Here is a 12,649-nt window from a genome sequence, read left to right as displayed (position 1 = left end):
GGTGGTGAACAACGTTAGAAAAAGATAAAATAATAAATAGCGACCAAAGATCAGAGCGGTGAGAACAACCAAGAAAAGAAGCGATTATAGGAAAAAACAGAGAAATATACAGGCGAGAGAGAGAGAGAGAGAGAGAGAGATAGATAGATAGAGAGACAAAAAGAGAGATAGAAAAATATTATCAAATGCGTTGTATAGGAGGTATAGAGGGTGGTGTGTCGATTCCGGAAGTTAGGGAGAGACTAGCAAACCAGGCAATCGGAGAGAGTCAGGCAATGTCACCGTTATGGCATGCACTACTGTGTGGGCGGTGCATGCAAGTAAAGATGACACTCTACTAAACTTACCCCTTTGTGTTTTTGCGATAGAGGTTATTAATACTCGAGGATGCAATTTTGTACTTTGACTCAATCTGTAAAATAGAAAAAAGTAGAACATTAGAATTTTGACAGTGTTTGCGGATCATCGGTCTGGGTACTCGTGCTCGATAACCGAGGAGGTTCTTTTTTTTAATCTTTTTTCTTTTATTACGACGTGATACGCTTAGTGAAAACGGACAGACCGACAGATATCAGGGATAGAATAAAGTTGACGGGCAAGATAAAGGACGAAGGAAGCGAAGATAAAATAATGAAAAAAAATAAAGAGAGAAGAAATGTAAGAAACGTAGAGAAAAAATTGCGATCCTCCGTTTCCTGTACATAGATCAAGGAATTCATTGATCAATTTCAACGGGAATTATTGGCTAGCATGATCGGTTTGCTATGGAGAAAGGGAATTACTTCTGTAGAAGCAATGACAAATGTACGATTTACGGAGAGAAAGGAGGACGCGGTAAAAGATAGATTTTCTTTTCCACTTTTTTCTTCTGCCACTTCTCATCGTTATTACAACAATGCGACCTTGCGTACGTCTACAGTTGGTCAATAATGTACAATGTTAAAAAGACAAAAAAAGAAATATAAAGAACGGCACCTCTAACGTCGAAACCATCGATCTCGCGATCACAGGGGTTAATGATCCGTGCGCGTGATTCACCGCGCTCCGGTCCGTATTAATTATTGTAAGGATTTTGGAGGAGTGATGCATGCGCATTAATATTAATATCAGCGTAATGGAACGGTGCAACAGGTATTAATAAAATGGTGTAATATGCCCTTACATGCATAGCTAACATTTATACTTATATATTATATAATATATGTATATAAATACATATACATATACATATACATATGCATATATATATATCATATATATATATATATATCATATATATATATATATATATCATATATATATATATATATATATCATATATATATATATATATTATATGGGTGTGTATCTTGTATATCTCGTGTTATTCTCGCGCATCACTCATTATTCATACCGGGGGTACAGGCGTCAAATCGAACATGGCTCCGTGGAAATGTGATAAATTGGCCACGTCAAGATATCGCCGGTTTACGTCGCGAACGTCGAAACGTTCCGCGTGTCGCTTTCTACCCGCGGATTTGTTACCGTGCCGGTTTCGAAACGTACTCGTCGGCATAAATAGAGACAGACGACGAATACGAGCGATATCGCCGCTCACGAACGCACCCGGGCTTAACGTGGCTCACTTATGCAACGTTCCTAGCTGTCATTTCTGCGAGTACGCGGCGTACTCGTGTGATTTTACCGCTACCATTTTCCTGCCCTTTAGGAACCGACCGAGCGTCCACCGCAGGAGCTTCGACGTTGATCGACATGGTTGCGATTTGCAAGTATTTCGATCGCTATCTGTCGGCGATAGTATGTATTTTCATCCTTCAGTCATTCCACTGTATCCACGACAAGTTATTGAAAATCCTAGTCGCACAAGTGTGCCGAGAATAAAGTAGACTATAGCGACCTCGTTTGAAGCTTCATTTTCGAAGAAACTGAACCTCAATTTCCAGGAAAGAGAAACCTTCGTCGAGAGACAACTTTCATTCGACATTCTCGACGTATCTCTTTAACTCGAGATCACCTATTCACCACGACCTTTAATACGTCTTAATGGTACGATTAATCAAATGCAAACCCCGTTTGGTTAAACTTCTCGCGTTTCATCAGGATGAATTTTTTTCATTCGTGGAATGGCTGACAACGAGCAGTGATCTACGTGTGTGTTTTAACTGATAGTGTCGGTGCTACTTGGATAATGTAATGTGTGCTCCATACAAAAATCCTTGACATTTCTTACAGCGTTCAACAGTCCTTGAACGGTCGGCGGTGTGACGTGCAGCGGTGTGTACACGTCCTCGGACTCCTGGCGGACGTACAGCATCACTCGTTCCTCGGAGTCTGCTGGACGTAGATGGGGCGGTTGCTGTTGCAGATGTAGTCTATTCCCAACCCCGGATACCACCGTTCCGGCGAGACCTGCTTGCTGCACTCCCTGCAGCACCGAGCCTTGAAGCTCCTGCACCTGCATCAGCAACGAGTCCTTCTTGTCGTGCAGGCTAGTTAGATTGTCGGGCGGAAAGTGGTTGTGGAACTTGAGGGCTGGCAAGCTTGGTCTGCCGCAGGCAGGATAAGGGCTGCTGCCCCCTGCCTTCAATCCTCCGCCCTCGCCATTACTCAGGGACGATGTGTCTGTATCGCCACCGCCCCCGCCGCCACCTCCATAGAAGCCCGACAACTCCATCGTAGAGAACTGTCGTGGAACAAGAAACATATTGTATATTTTTTCTATCTCTTTTCGAACGAGCTACTTTCCGTGATACGAGCTACACTGAGAGACAAAAGTATCTATTCTATATCATTAAATAAATTGAATTACATGTAACTGTATATTACGAAATTTATAGTAACAAATGTATACAAAGAAATGTAAATTAAATTATTTGCTAAATTCTGACAAGACAAGATTCACATAGTGGTAATATTTTGATGTTAGAATAGTTATAGTTAATATTCTGTGGGTTTCTGTTTATGACAAATAATTGACTACAATCTATTGGGTGTGGATAATATATTAATTTTGTAAAGAAATCTGTTTCTATATCTCTGCAATCCTTTTTGAAAATTTTTTCAACATATTTCTTTGATGTTATTTGATACCTGCAGATTAACTTTTGTTTTTGTATACGTTTATTACTGTAAGCGTCTGTGTATCACATACAGTTACAGATATTGAAATTTAATAATATAGAAAATATTTGTTTTATTTCTACATTTTAATCGTGTACAAATAATTTTATCTTTCACTATAAATTGTCACATTGTCTATATTGTATCCATTGTTTTCGTAAAGTAAGGTATGTACTTGTTTTCTTAGCTACTTTTTATAGCAGTCGAATGAACTAGTTTTATCTCCTATCGAGCGTTTATAAGTTTTTACTAATTTCAAGTTTAGAGAATTCTATATTTGCCTAAGGTGCTGAGTGGTTGGCTAATTTTTCGGCTCGTTCCCGGAAACTGTTACGGTTTTTGTTATGGCGATTTAAAAGTTGCGATTAGTGGAGAATTTTGGCGGTGTTGAGAGCAGAGGATTGTGGTGGATACTACGCAGACATATTTGGGGCTGCTTTTCACTGAGTAATTTGGTTAGTTTCATTTTCGTTCGCGTTCAAAGCCAATTGCAAGCTATTACAATTCTTGCCAGTTTTCGAGGCCTCGGGCTCGAACAAGTAACACGTTCACGGCTTCCGTTGGCGTAGCGATCGCGAGTTAAACTGTGTGTGGGTGTCCGTGAAGGTATTAATGTTCGAGACGTCAGAGTAATGCTTTGCATTATGATAAAACGAAAAAGTGTTTGCAAACTAGATACAATATTCTCTTGATAGACTATTAATTCTTTGAAAAAAGCATGCTTGTCATGCTCGTATCAACATACATAATTTCAAATACAAAAAGAGGAATAGATAAAAGGTAGGACAAACAGTTATTTGTAAACAGTTCCTTCAACTTCTATCCAATCAGAAGTCTCGACGAGTACCTTGTCTATGGTATGTTCCGCCGGTGGCGAAAAGAGGACGGGAGGTTTGTGAAGATCGACCATGGAGTAGAATTCGCTGCGTTCCGTGACGGAATGGTAGAGCTCGTCCAGCTTTTTCCTACCGGTGGCCGTCATCTTCCTCTTTGCTGCTCTCCTCTCCTCGTCGCGAGTCTTCCTTTCAGCTCCCTGTGCGTAAATAACACCAGGATGATTCATGAGATCATGTGGTTCTCGTAATTTTGTTCGAATCGTCGATTAAACGACGTAACGAGACTCGAAGGTGTAAGAAGAGAAAAAAACTGGATACCTTATCGCAGAACACTTTGATCTGGCAATACCCACGATGCGAGGGTGGGGTGTACGTGTGAGCGTGGGGTGGCGGTTCCTCGTACGTGTCCACCTGGATGTGCAGAGGCAAACCTTTTACGCCTTTTTGACTGGAGAAGTCGGTGCTGAGACACTGTACCGCCACGTTGATCTGCAACGTAGAGAGTACATGAAAATCATTCGGATAAAATCCAGAGACCTTTATCGTATGATTGTTGCGGTGCATGAATAAGCACAGCTCCATTTAAGTCTCCCATAGATCGTTAAATGCAAATGGAATCTCTTTAATGAATGATGAAGGACTCTCTCGTACCTTCGCTGAGGATTCGAGTGGGTTCCAATAAACGGCGATCGCATTGTGTGCAACTTCCTCTATGCAGCCCACCAGTCCCACGCTGTTCTTCGTGTCTGTAATGGTGTAGATTGTTGTCAGAGTTGCAAATCATTCTACGATGCCTCGAAAGGGCGCGTGATTTTCGTTTTCTTTTCGATTCTACGTACGTAGATACTACACGGGTATGATCAACGATAGGTATGGTTTTGTAATTTAATCTTACCAACCTCGAGGCGATCCCACTATCGAGCGGCTTGCGCAAAAAATATCAAACGACATATGTAAATTATGCAATGCAACAATGTTATTATAGCGTGAGATTTATTTTTCGTTTGATGAATGCGCGAACTGATTAGGAGGTAATTGGAATGGCCGGTACGCTGCTGGGTTATTTGTTCATGAGGTTGGTTTTAATGATGACTGAAAACTCGGTGATTCTGCACGCTTTACTTACCAGCATCGAGAATACGTTGCTTGACAGAATGTTGCCTTCCGTGCCAGAATTGCCACGCCTTAATCTCGTCTTCTGGGCTCTTCTCTTCTCGGAACATCAACATTACCACGCTCTGCGCGACAAAACATCAAGAAAACACTGTAAGTACTTTATTAAGCGAGATACTATAAGGGCAGATGAATGGCTTCCGCTGACGCGTTTACTTTTGTCTTTCTTATCTTTTTTCAGCAACGGGTTAAACAACTTTTTCGCCGTTACATTTTACTAACTCCTGCAATACCTGTTTCTTTATTGCGACTACTCTCAGGATAGAATTTAAGGGTTAGAATAAAGTAGGCATCTTTTTTCAATGACTATTTTCACATGTTTCTTTTTCTTCGTTTTAGATAAATTTAGTTTATAATTCTATCTATTATCGTGTTCCGCAATCCCATTTGACAGGCTCGAATAGTGCGTGGCGAAATCACTGATCTGTTTATAACCAACACTTGATATCTAGAGATCTAAATAGGCACGGAACTGGCGGTAATAATGATCAGGTGTGAGCGGACTCACATTATGACAGAAGGTGGTCGTTATGGACGCTTGGCGCAGGAATAAGCATATAGAAACACCGTGCGAGCACAAAAGTGACTATAATTTGAAGCTCGGAACAAAAATACGTATTTATTCCATCTCTTCTTCACTATTTCGACATGTAAAGATATAGAACTACCCCTTTTATTTCTCAACTGGTCTTTATATTACACTAAAAGTGAATATCATTGTGTTACATTAAAATTAAATATAGAAAATTTATAAGTGCAAAAAAATTAAAAAATTACATGATACAATATACACATAAAGGAAATAATTCGCGAAAAAGTCAATCGAAAATTCAGAATTTTAGATTCTTGTTGGTGCTATGCAGAAGTGGACTCGAGCGCACACGTGATTACACGGATCATAAATTACACGGTAGCGTATAATTATGTAACGCAGATTATAGATTCCGACATAGACAGGCTACAATGAGCGGTTGTGGCTGGTTGTGGGAGATTTTTCAAATTGTACGCATAATGACAAGCATGACGCGTCTCCCGGTTATCATTTGTCCACAATGATCCGTCGGGTGACGAGACAATACTCGGTCGGTAACGGAACACAGTCGCGGAATCTGCTGACGCATCGGTCGCGCGGCACGCGAAATTCGCGTGAGCGTGGCATCGTTCGCGCGACATGAGGACACGCTCGAGCGAACGACCGCGCGCATACAGGAACGTGTGTATAAATCACGGCGTACCGTATAATCCAGTAGCATAAATTGCACCATTCGACACTGCTAATTCCCAATAAACGACCGTGTATCCTAAGATAACCTTGTTCTCGACGTTTTTCCGTCGGTAACGTGTCTAGCCGAGCGGTCGTGATTCATTGGTAAAAATGTAACGAACGTGTGAGGTGCAATTACTTTGATTAATTGAGAAAGACATAGAGAGACAATTTTGCCGCCATTCTTTTGCACCATTCGCGTCTGCTATCGAGCGACTAATCGAACGACGCCATCTTTCGATTAATATGGTGGTCTTCGATCGTTTATAATGCGTCGCGTCACTGTAATTATGGGTATAACGTTTCGGTGTACGAGATTGTAGCTCGAGGGCGCGAGAAAGTTTTATTGAGTGTTAAACATTGCGTGGTAAACTAAGATAGAAAGCATTTGGCGAGTTCATCGTGATTAATTCAAGAGAGAGACATGTAAGACTGTTGATACCTTTCTCGGTTGTGAGACTATATAGAGAATTTGAACCTTTGCGACTGTAGTCGTTTTTGTCGAAGAATTGATTAAAAAATGACTGTCGTAAACTTCAACGATCTTGAGTTTCGTAGATTCTCGAATATTCCAACGATTTATAAACATCGATATTGAGATAGAGTATGCTCGATATAAGGATATAGAACAGGAGAAAGAGAGAAAGATTTCGAGATTTCAACGAAATATAATAAAATAAACGTTATTGAACTACAGAGATTTAAGAGAATGTTATCATCGAATTTACAATAGAGGACATTGTGGAGTGTGCGTGACCAGTGCGGGCAAATAGAGACCTCTATCGCGTGTTTATCCAGTTCCTTATTGTCCCGCCGTTTAAGCCACGAGATCAGATAACGTTAACCTTCGCGGACCAGTTTATAACATGTGTCCCCGGGCCGTTTTCGCGGGTTAACGTTTGTACCGTGCGCCGCGTACAGATTGCCGACAAATAATTTAGAATCAGGCAACCGTTCGACGGTGTATCTGTCGGGGGTTGGCTGATGAAAAATCAGCGCTGCTCAGCCGCCAATGATAACGCAGGCTTCACGTGAGCGTGACATCGGCTGCCGCGACAGAAGCACGCTTCACTGCGCAGACCGGTGCGCACTCGTGTTCGCTAGCGACGCCGCCGGTAGGGATTTTTCGTGATTCGGGTGAATGGGCGAAGAAATGCGCTCGTCGAGGAAATACAAGTTTATGGGCGGACTGAGGTTAGCGTAAAATTTACATCGTAAAGAAAGACGGAGAAAGTGTTCGATACGAAAGGAATCGGTCTGCGAAAGCAAGATAAGGCATGTTAATAGAAACTATATACACACATAGTCTGTAACGCATTTTGGAAGATTTTGCATTGTTCCGAATATGTATATGTCGCGAAAGATTCAAATCACTTTGAACATAGTTTAGTGCTTGAAACTTTTGAACTTTTGTGTATCGGTTGGCCTTGAAGTTTTGACAATTTCGTGGCTGTCTTATTATGATATATTGAGTTTAAAAATTGCTTTTATGAAACACAATGTGACTTGCCACGTTTCTCTTCCCTTCATACAAAAAATTTAATACCGATCTTTCAAAACTTTGAAATCTGCCAAGACTCTCGAAGCTCCAAGGACTCAAAAAATCTATTAAGATTCAAGACTCAGGAGCTTTAAATATCGAATCACATTCGAAGTTGAAATTGAGTTTTAAACATAACTAATGGTATACAGTATACGAAGTGAATAGATAAGAGCAAGAACAAGAGAGACAGTGCTACAAGGAAAACGGAGTTGTACGAGACAGAGAAAGCAGAGGGCAGGCTGATCGCCACTGGACATTGACAGAGATAGGAGAGAGGAAAAACAACGGTGCAGGAGTGGATTGGAGTATAGCAGGAGAAAAGGATAGCGACGATGTTGTACGTAAGTGCAAATAAAGTGAAATAGTAAAGAGTAACGTAGAGGGGAAGCGAACGGATAAGAGGTGAATTTGTACTCGCGGCTCCCTGTTCGCGTGTGTAGATGTTCGTACGTAGCTAGTTTGCTCGACTTACTACGAGCGGCTAGACTCTCGATTAGCAATTAACGAGGAAGTCGTAACTTCTAGCGAAAGAGGTAGAGCAAGGGGGCGGGGGAGAAAAGAATCAGCAGCTTTATCAGAATGGAAATTGCTAACGGTGCGCCATGCTGCCAATTAGAGTCGCGAGAACAAACGACCTCGTCCGACTTCTTCTTTCGATTCTCGACGAGCTGAGCGAATTCTATCTCTAGTAGGAGTCGAAGCGTAATGCTATGCGCAGTCCTAATGCGATTTAAGAGCAATACCACTGCGTTTCGCGTGACGATATTATAGATCGCGTATATTGCACGCGTGTCATGTTATACTTTAGAGTCGCGGGTTTTTTGGCGCCATGTAGCACGATGTTTTCTGTGCGCCGCCATTATGGTGAACGCTAGAGGGCGATTGTTAACTTTGAAACGCTCGCAATCAAAGGCGCGTGTGTCTTTTTGTTAGTCAATGTTTGTTTTTAACAGCGTCACGTAACATTTTTATTTCAATTTTTTTTTAATTATATGTAATCTTCCTTTTTACCTTCGGAACATTACATGCACATGTAATCCATCTGCACCTAATGACATAGCTGCCTTTATACCATTATCGTTTATCGCTAAGCGAAAACATCGCGTTATCTCATAATTACAGCCTGCTTTGATTACATTTTTATTCTGCCGATTAAGCTTACATCATTCTGAAGTGACCGATTAACTGATTGAAAATTAAAGTTTTCAAAATAGATCCGGAAATAAGGAATAATTATGATCCTATTATTCAGTAATTATGATTACTCACGTAATTGATGGCAGATTTATGGTAAATATCAAAGATACAAAATTTTCTTTTAAATGTTGCTTAGCATTACCTTAACTGTTTGCCCAGCCTTTAGAGTTGGCTTGTCCGGATCAGGAACGTAGTCCAACGTGATCCCATAGAATTGTCCCTTGTTGATGTATGTGATTCTGTCATCCTCGCGACGCTGCGACGTGCTAATTGGTGACTCCAGGTGATACTTGAACCCATAGGCGGAGAATCTGCGTTCAGACCGGCGTATTATTACAAATTGTTTTTGTATCGATTTGAATAATTTGACGTAGGTATATATTGACAGTTCTAATAACATATTGATTTATCAACGACCGATTGTAAAAAATGTATCAGAATTCGATCATGGCCACAGCGCGTGTGCAAATGGTTTTACTGATTATTTTCTTAAGAAGTCTCTAATCTTCATATATTAAGATATAATTACGGTAACGTCGCTTATAATCAACGTGATGTTTTTCTTTCTAATCGGTCCTAGACAAACAGAGAGATAATGAGTTTATAATTATACAATGTTGACAGTGTTATATGGTTTTAATATAATCTTAATTTTAAGAAATCGTTTCTCGAATCCGAATATTTGCGGTTTTCGTCGCAAGTATCCCGCACGAATGACGTCAGTCAGCGTGACGGAACTGAGATGCATCTAATTGTCTTCGAATCCTTTATACCGATTCACGTGCACACTAGGAAATGCCATGTTTTTCATTACGATCAGTATCTTGAAATCTTCACTTGGCATTTTTAAAAAGCGAAAAAATTTCGTACTCCCTCGAATAAAGAGTTAAAGACCAAATTCAATTATAATTCCGGCTTTGATCGCCAAATTACAAAATTGAAGAGTACTGGGCCTAAGTTATATCTGAATATGCTGAAGCAAAATAGCTAAATATATGTATATAAATATATACGTATATCGTCGAAGAAAAATTCATGATGCAATAAGTTTAAGCGAATCATCTTTTTCACCTTTCACGACTAAAATTTCCAAGCTATTTTCTAAAACCGATTACGCGACAAATATGTGCCCAGCTACCAGTTTCTCTCGAGACGAGGACGCGATTAACCTAGGTTAGCCACTCTAAATATAGTTGCGCGAAAAGCGAAATAAAAGGCACGATTATCCTTATCCGAGTGAAGCTTTTCCACGGTGGCGGCCTATCGCGCTTACAACCATCGAACTTTCTGCCGCCGACCTATTATCTTTATCTCGCGCGACGACACGCGTCGCGGTTTTGTATTCGCCGCGTTTTTTCCGTTGCATTGGTCACTGGGTGGAGAACAACCGGGACAGTGCGGTGCGTGCGAGCCGATAACCGAGCCTGGCCCGGGTGAACGGCCTGCGAGCCCCTCTGCTCCTGTTCTCCACACCGACGCGCGACGCCTACCTGGTAAGCTTATTACAACTTCTGTGTAGGTTACGAACCAACGTCTTCGTCTGTTCCTAATGTTAAGAGATTCTTTCTACTTGTTTTCATTAGCGGAGGATGATAGCGTTTTTTTCGAGCGCGTGAAGAGTTTTAGGGTTTGGCGATGTTTCAAAATGTTGTTGGGGAAATAAATGAGACAGGGGAGATTTTGTAAATTTTTGCTGTCAGTAGACGCTTTGATGTTTTCATTGACGGAGAATGACGATGTTCTTTTTGAACACGTCAAGGGTTTTAGGGTTTTTGGGAAAATTTTAAGATTGTTTGTAAGATAGGGAATTAGGGAAGATTTTATAAGATTTTATTCGAGTTATCATTTGTACAGCTGCAAACTTTCTGTTCAGAAATGATCGAAGATTTTGCTACATCGTAATGCTACCTGTACCAAGTTCCTATTGACTAAAATTCATAGAATTCATTTATGGTAACATCTTCCAAGTCTTCTGAGATTGTGAAAAATAGTACGAGTAAAATTTTGAAAATTTGCTTGAACGTAAAAGACGTCTTAGATAATTTTTAAATAATAGAAATGCCATATGAAATACTTACATTTTTGGTATCTGGATTTTGTCCGCGTCGTTCTGTCTGCCGAAATCGTGCCAAGGTCGCGACCTCGGAGGATTCGGGTTAGGGTTCGGGTTGGTCGCCGCGGAGGAAACCAAAGCACCGCGTTGCACTTGTGCTTGTGCGTGGCTTTGCTGTAGTTGCAGTTGCAACGGTTGATGGTGTATTACCGCGCCGCTTTCGAGGACAACAGCGGTTCCAGCAGCCGTTCCACCGGGACATAATTCCGTGTAATCGAAGGAGGACTGCGTAAAAAACCCACGTTTTCCATCAGTAATTCGTTAACATATAATCAAATAAGAAGTAACAAAAGTTCCATGGTTGTGTTTAACTGGATAACAAATTTACCTAGTCTGATCATACATTTCCTATTTCCCTTATGGCCAGCATTCGATAATTGCCGGTTTCTAAATAGAAATTATACATCTCAGAAATCTGCCGTGAAACGCTGACAAGCATTCACGCTCGTTTCCTCAATTATTAACCCTTAACTGATAGGGTCAAACGCTGGTTGCATAACTAGCAGCATCCCAGTAACGACTACTCTCTGATGAACTTTAACGAACTACGCTACCACGCTTACTTCAATATTGAGTTAATTTGTCATTTTCAACTTGATTGTAGACCACTGCTGTGTACATTAATAAATCTCTCCAAAAGTTCAACAATTTCTCCATACCTGTCGATAAGTTAATCTACAAAAATCGTCCGATGAAACCCGTCAGCACTTTGTCCAATTAACGATTACCTGTATACCGAGTTAATTTGTTACTTTCAATTTTGACCATATTCCTCCTGACCATACATCAACGACCTTCGCAAAAAATTGGACAATTTTTCTAATTACGTGACCTACAAAGCTTATTCAGAATCTATCGGCAATTCTAACTGTTTTCACATACACATGTTTCTCACAATCAGCCGTTTGGTTTCACTGGAAGAAAAGGATCGAAGGCCAGGAGTAGAATAGGCCATTGCGGTCTCGTAAAATTGAGCAGGGCTGGCCGCACGCGCTCCCACCGGTGGTTTCTTAATAAGCGGCCCAACCGAATGGTTTATTCCCTCGTACGTCTTCATGCGAGAATTCTCGACGAACATTGGGTAGGAACGTAACGCGGTTACCGCAGCTCGTTACTCGACCTGATGAACGGCGTCGCGGAAGCCATCCATCGAGCCGGGAGAACCGATGAGAAGCCAACAGAACCGAGAAGCAACGAGATCGCGTCTACCGCGGTTTTTCGCCGACCAGGACAACCCCCGTCTACCTTGCACGTTATCCTGTTGAATCAATAACGTGGTTAACCGCCATCCATAATTAGAAATAATAACATCCCCGCGTTTCCATCCTTATTTCATTCGTTCCACGAGTTCTCGACTAATTACGCCGGGAAGCGTGTGCTACTCGAATGGTTCCCGGTTTAAT

At 41.1% G+C, this 12,649-nt stretch overlaps 2 protein-coding genes across 6 annotated transcripts in view; one reads left to right on the top strand and one right to left on the bottom strand.

The window, feature by feature from the left end:
* grh (grainy head) overlaps window positions 1-12,649 on the bottom strand; it is a 162,078-nt gene that overhangs the window by 4,830 nt on the left and 144,599 nt on the right. For 2 of the 5 annotated variants that reach the window (XM_069126400.1, XM_069126399.1), the window contains exons 7-14: window positions 11,212-11,471; window positions 9,276-9,444; window positions 5,083-5,194; window positions 4,608-4,702; window positions 4,275-4,445; window positions 3,968-4,153; window positions 2,231-2,683; window positions 348-412 (exon numbers count right to left, since the gene is read on the bottom strand). In XM_069126400.1, coding sequence (XP_068982501.1) covers window positions 348-412; window positions 2,231-2,683; window positions 3,968-4,153; window positions 4,275-4,445; window positions 4,608-4,702; window positions 5,083-5,194; window positions 9,276-9,444; window positions 11,212-11,471 — 1,511 coding nt within the window. The remainder of the gene's footprint in view (window positions 1-347; window positions 413-2,230; window positions 2,684-3,967; window positions 4,154-4,274; window positions 4,446-4,607; window positions 4,703-5,082; window positions 5,195-9,275; window positions 9,445-11,211; window positions 11,472-12,649) is intronic. The other 3 variants (XM_069126401.1, XM_069126402.1, XM_069126403.1) reach the window with 3 other exon arrangements.
* chn (zinc finger transcriptional factor charlatan) overlaps window positions 8,004-12,649 on the top strand; it is a 263,213-nt gene continuing 258,567 nt past the window's right edge. The window contains exon 1 of the mRNA XM_069126409.1: window positions 8,004-8,277. The gene's annotated coding sequence lies outside the window, so the exon portion shown is untranslated. The remainder of the gene's footprint in view (window positions 8,278-12,649) is intronic.

Source organism: Bombus flavifrons, chromosome 13 (assembly GCF_040668555.2).
Source record: "Bombus flavifrons isolate JBK064 chromosome 13, iyBomFlav1_principal, whole genome shotgun sequence".
Classification (NCBI taxonomy): domain Eukaryota; kingdom Metazoa; phylum Arthropoda; class Insecta; order Hymenoptera; family Apidae; genus Bombus; species Bombus flavifrons.
This window is presented reverse-complemented; position numbering and strand designations above follow the sequence as displayed.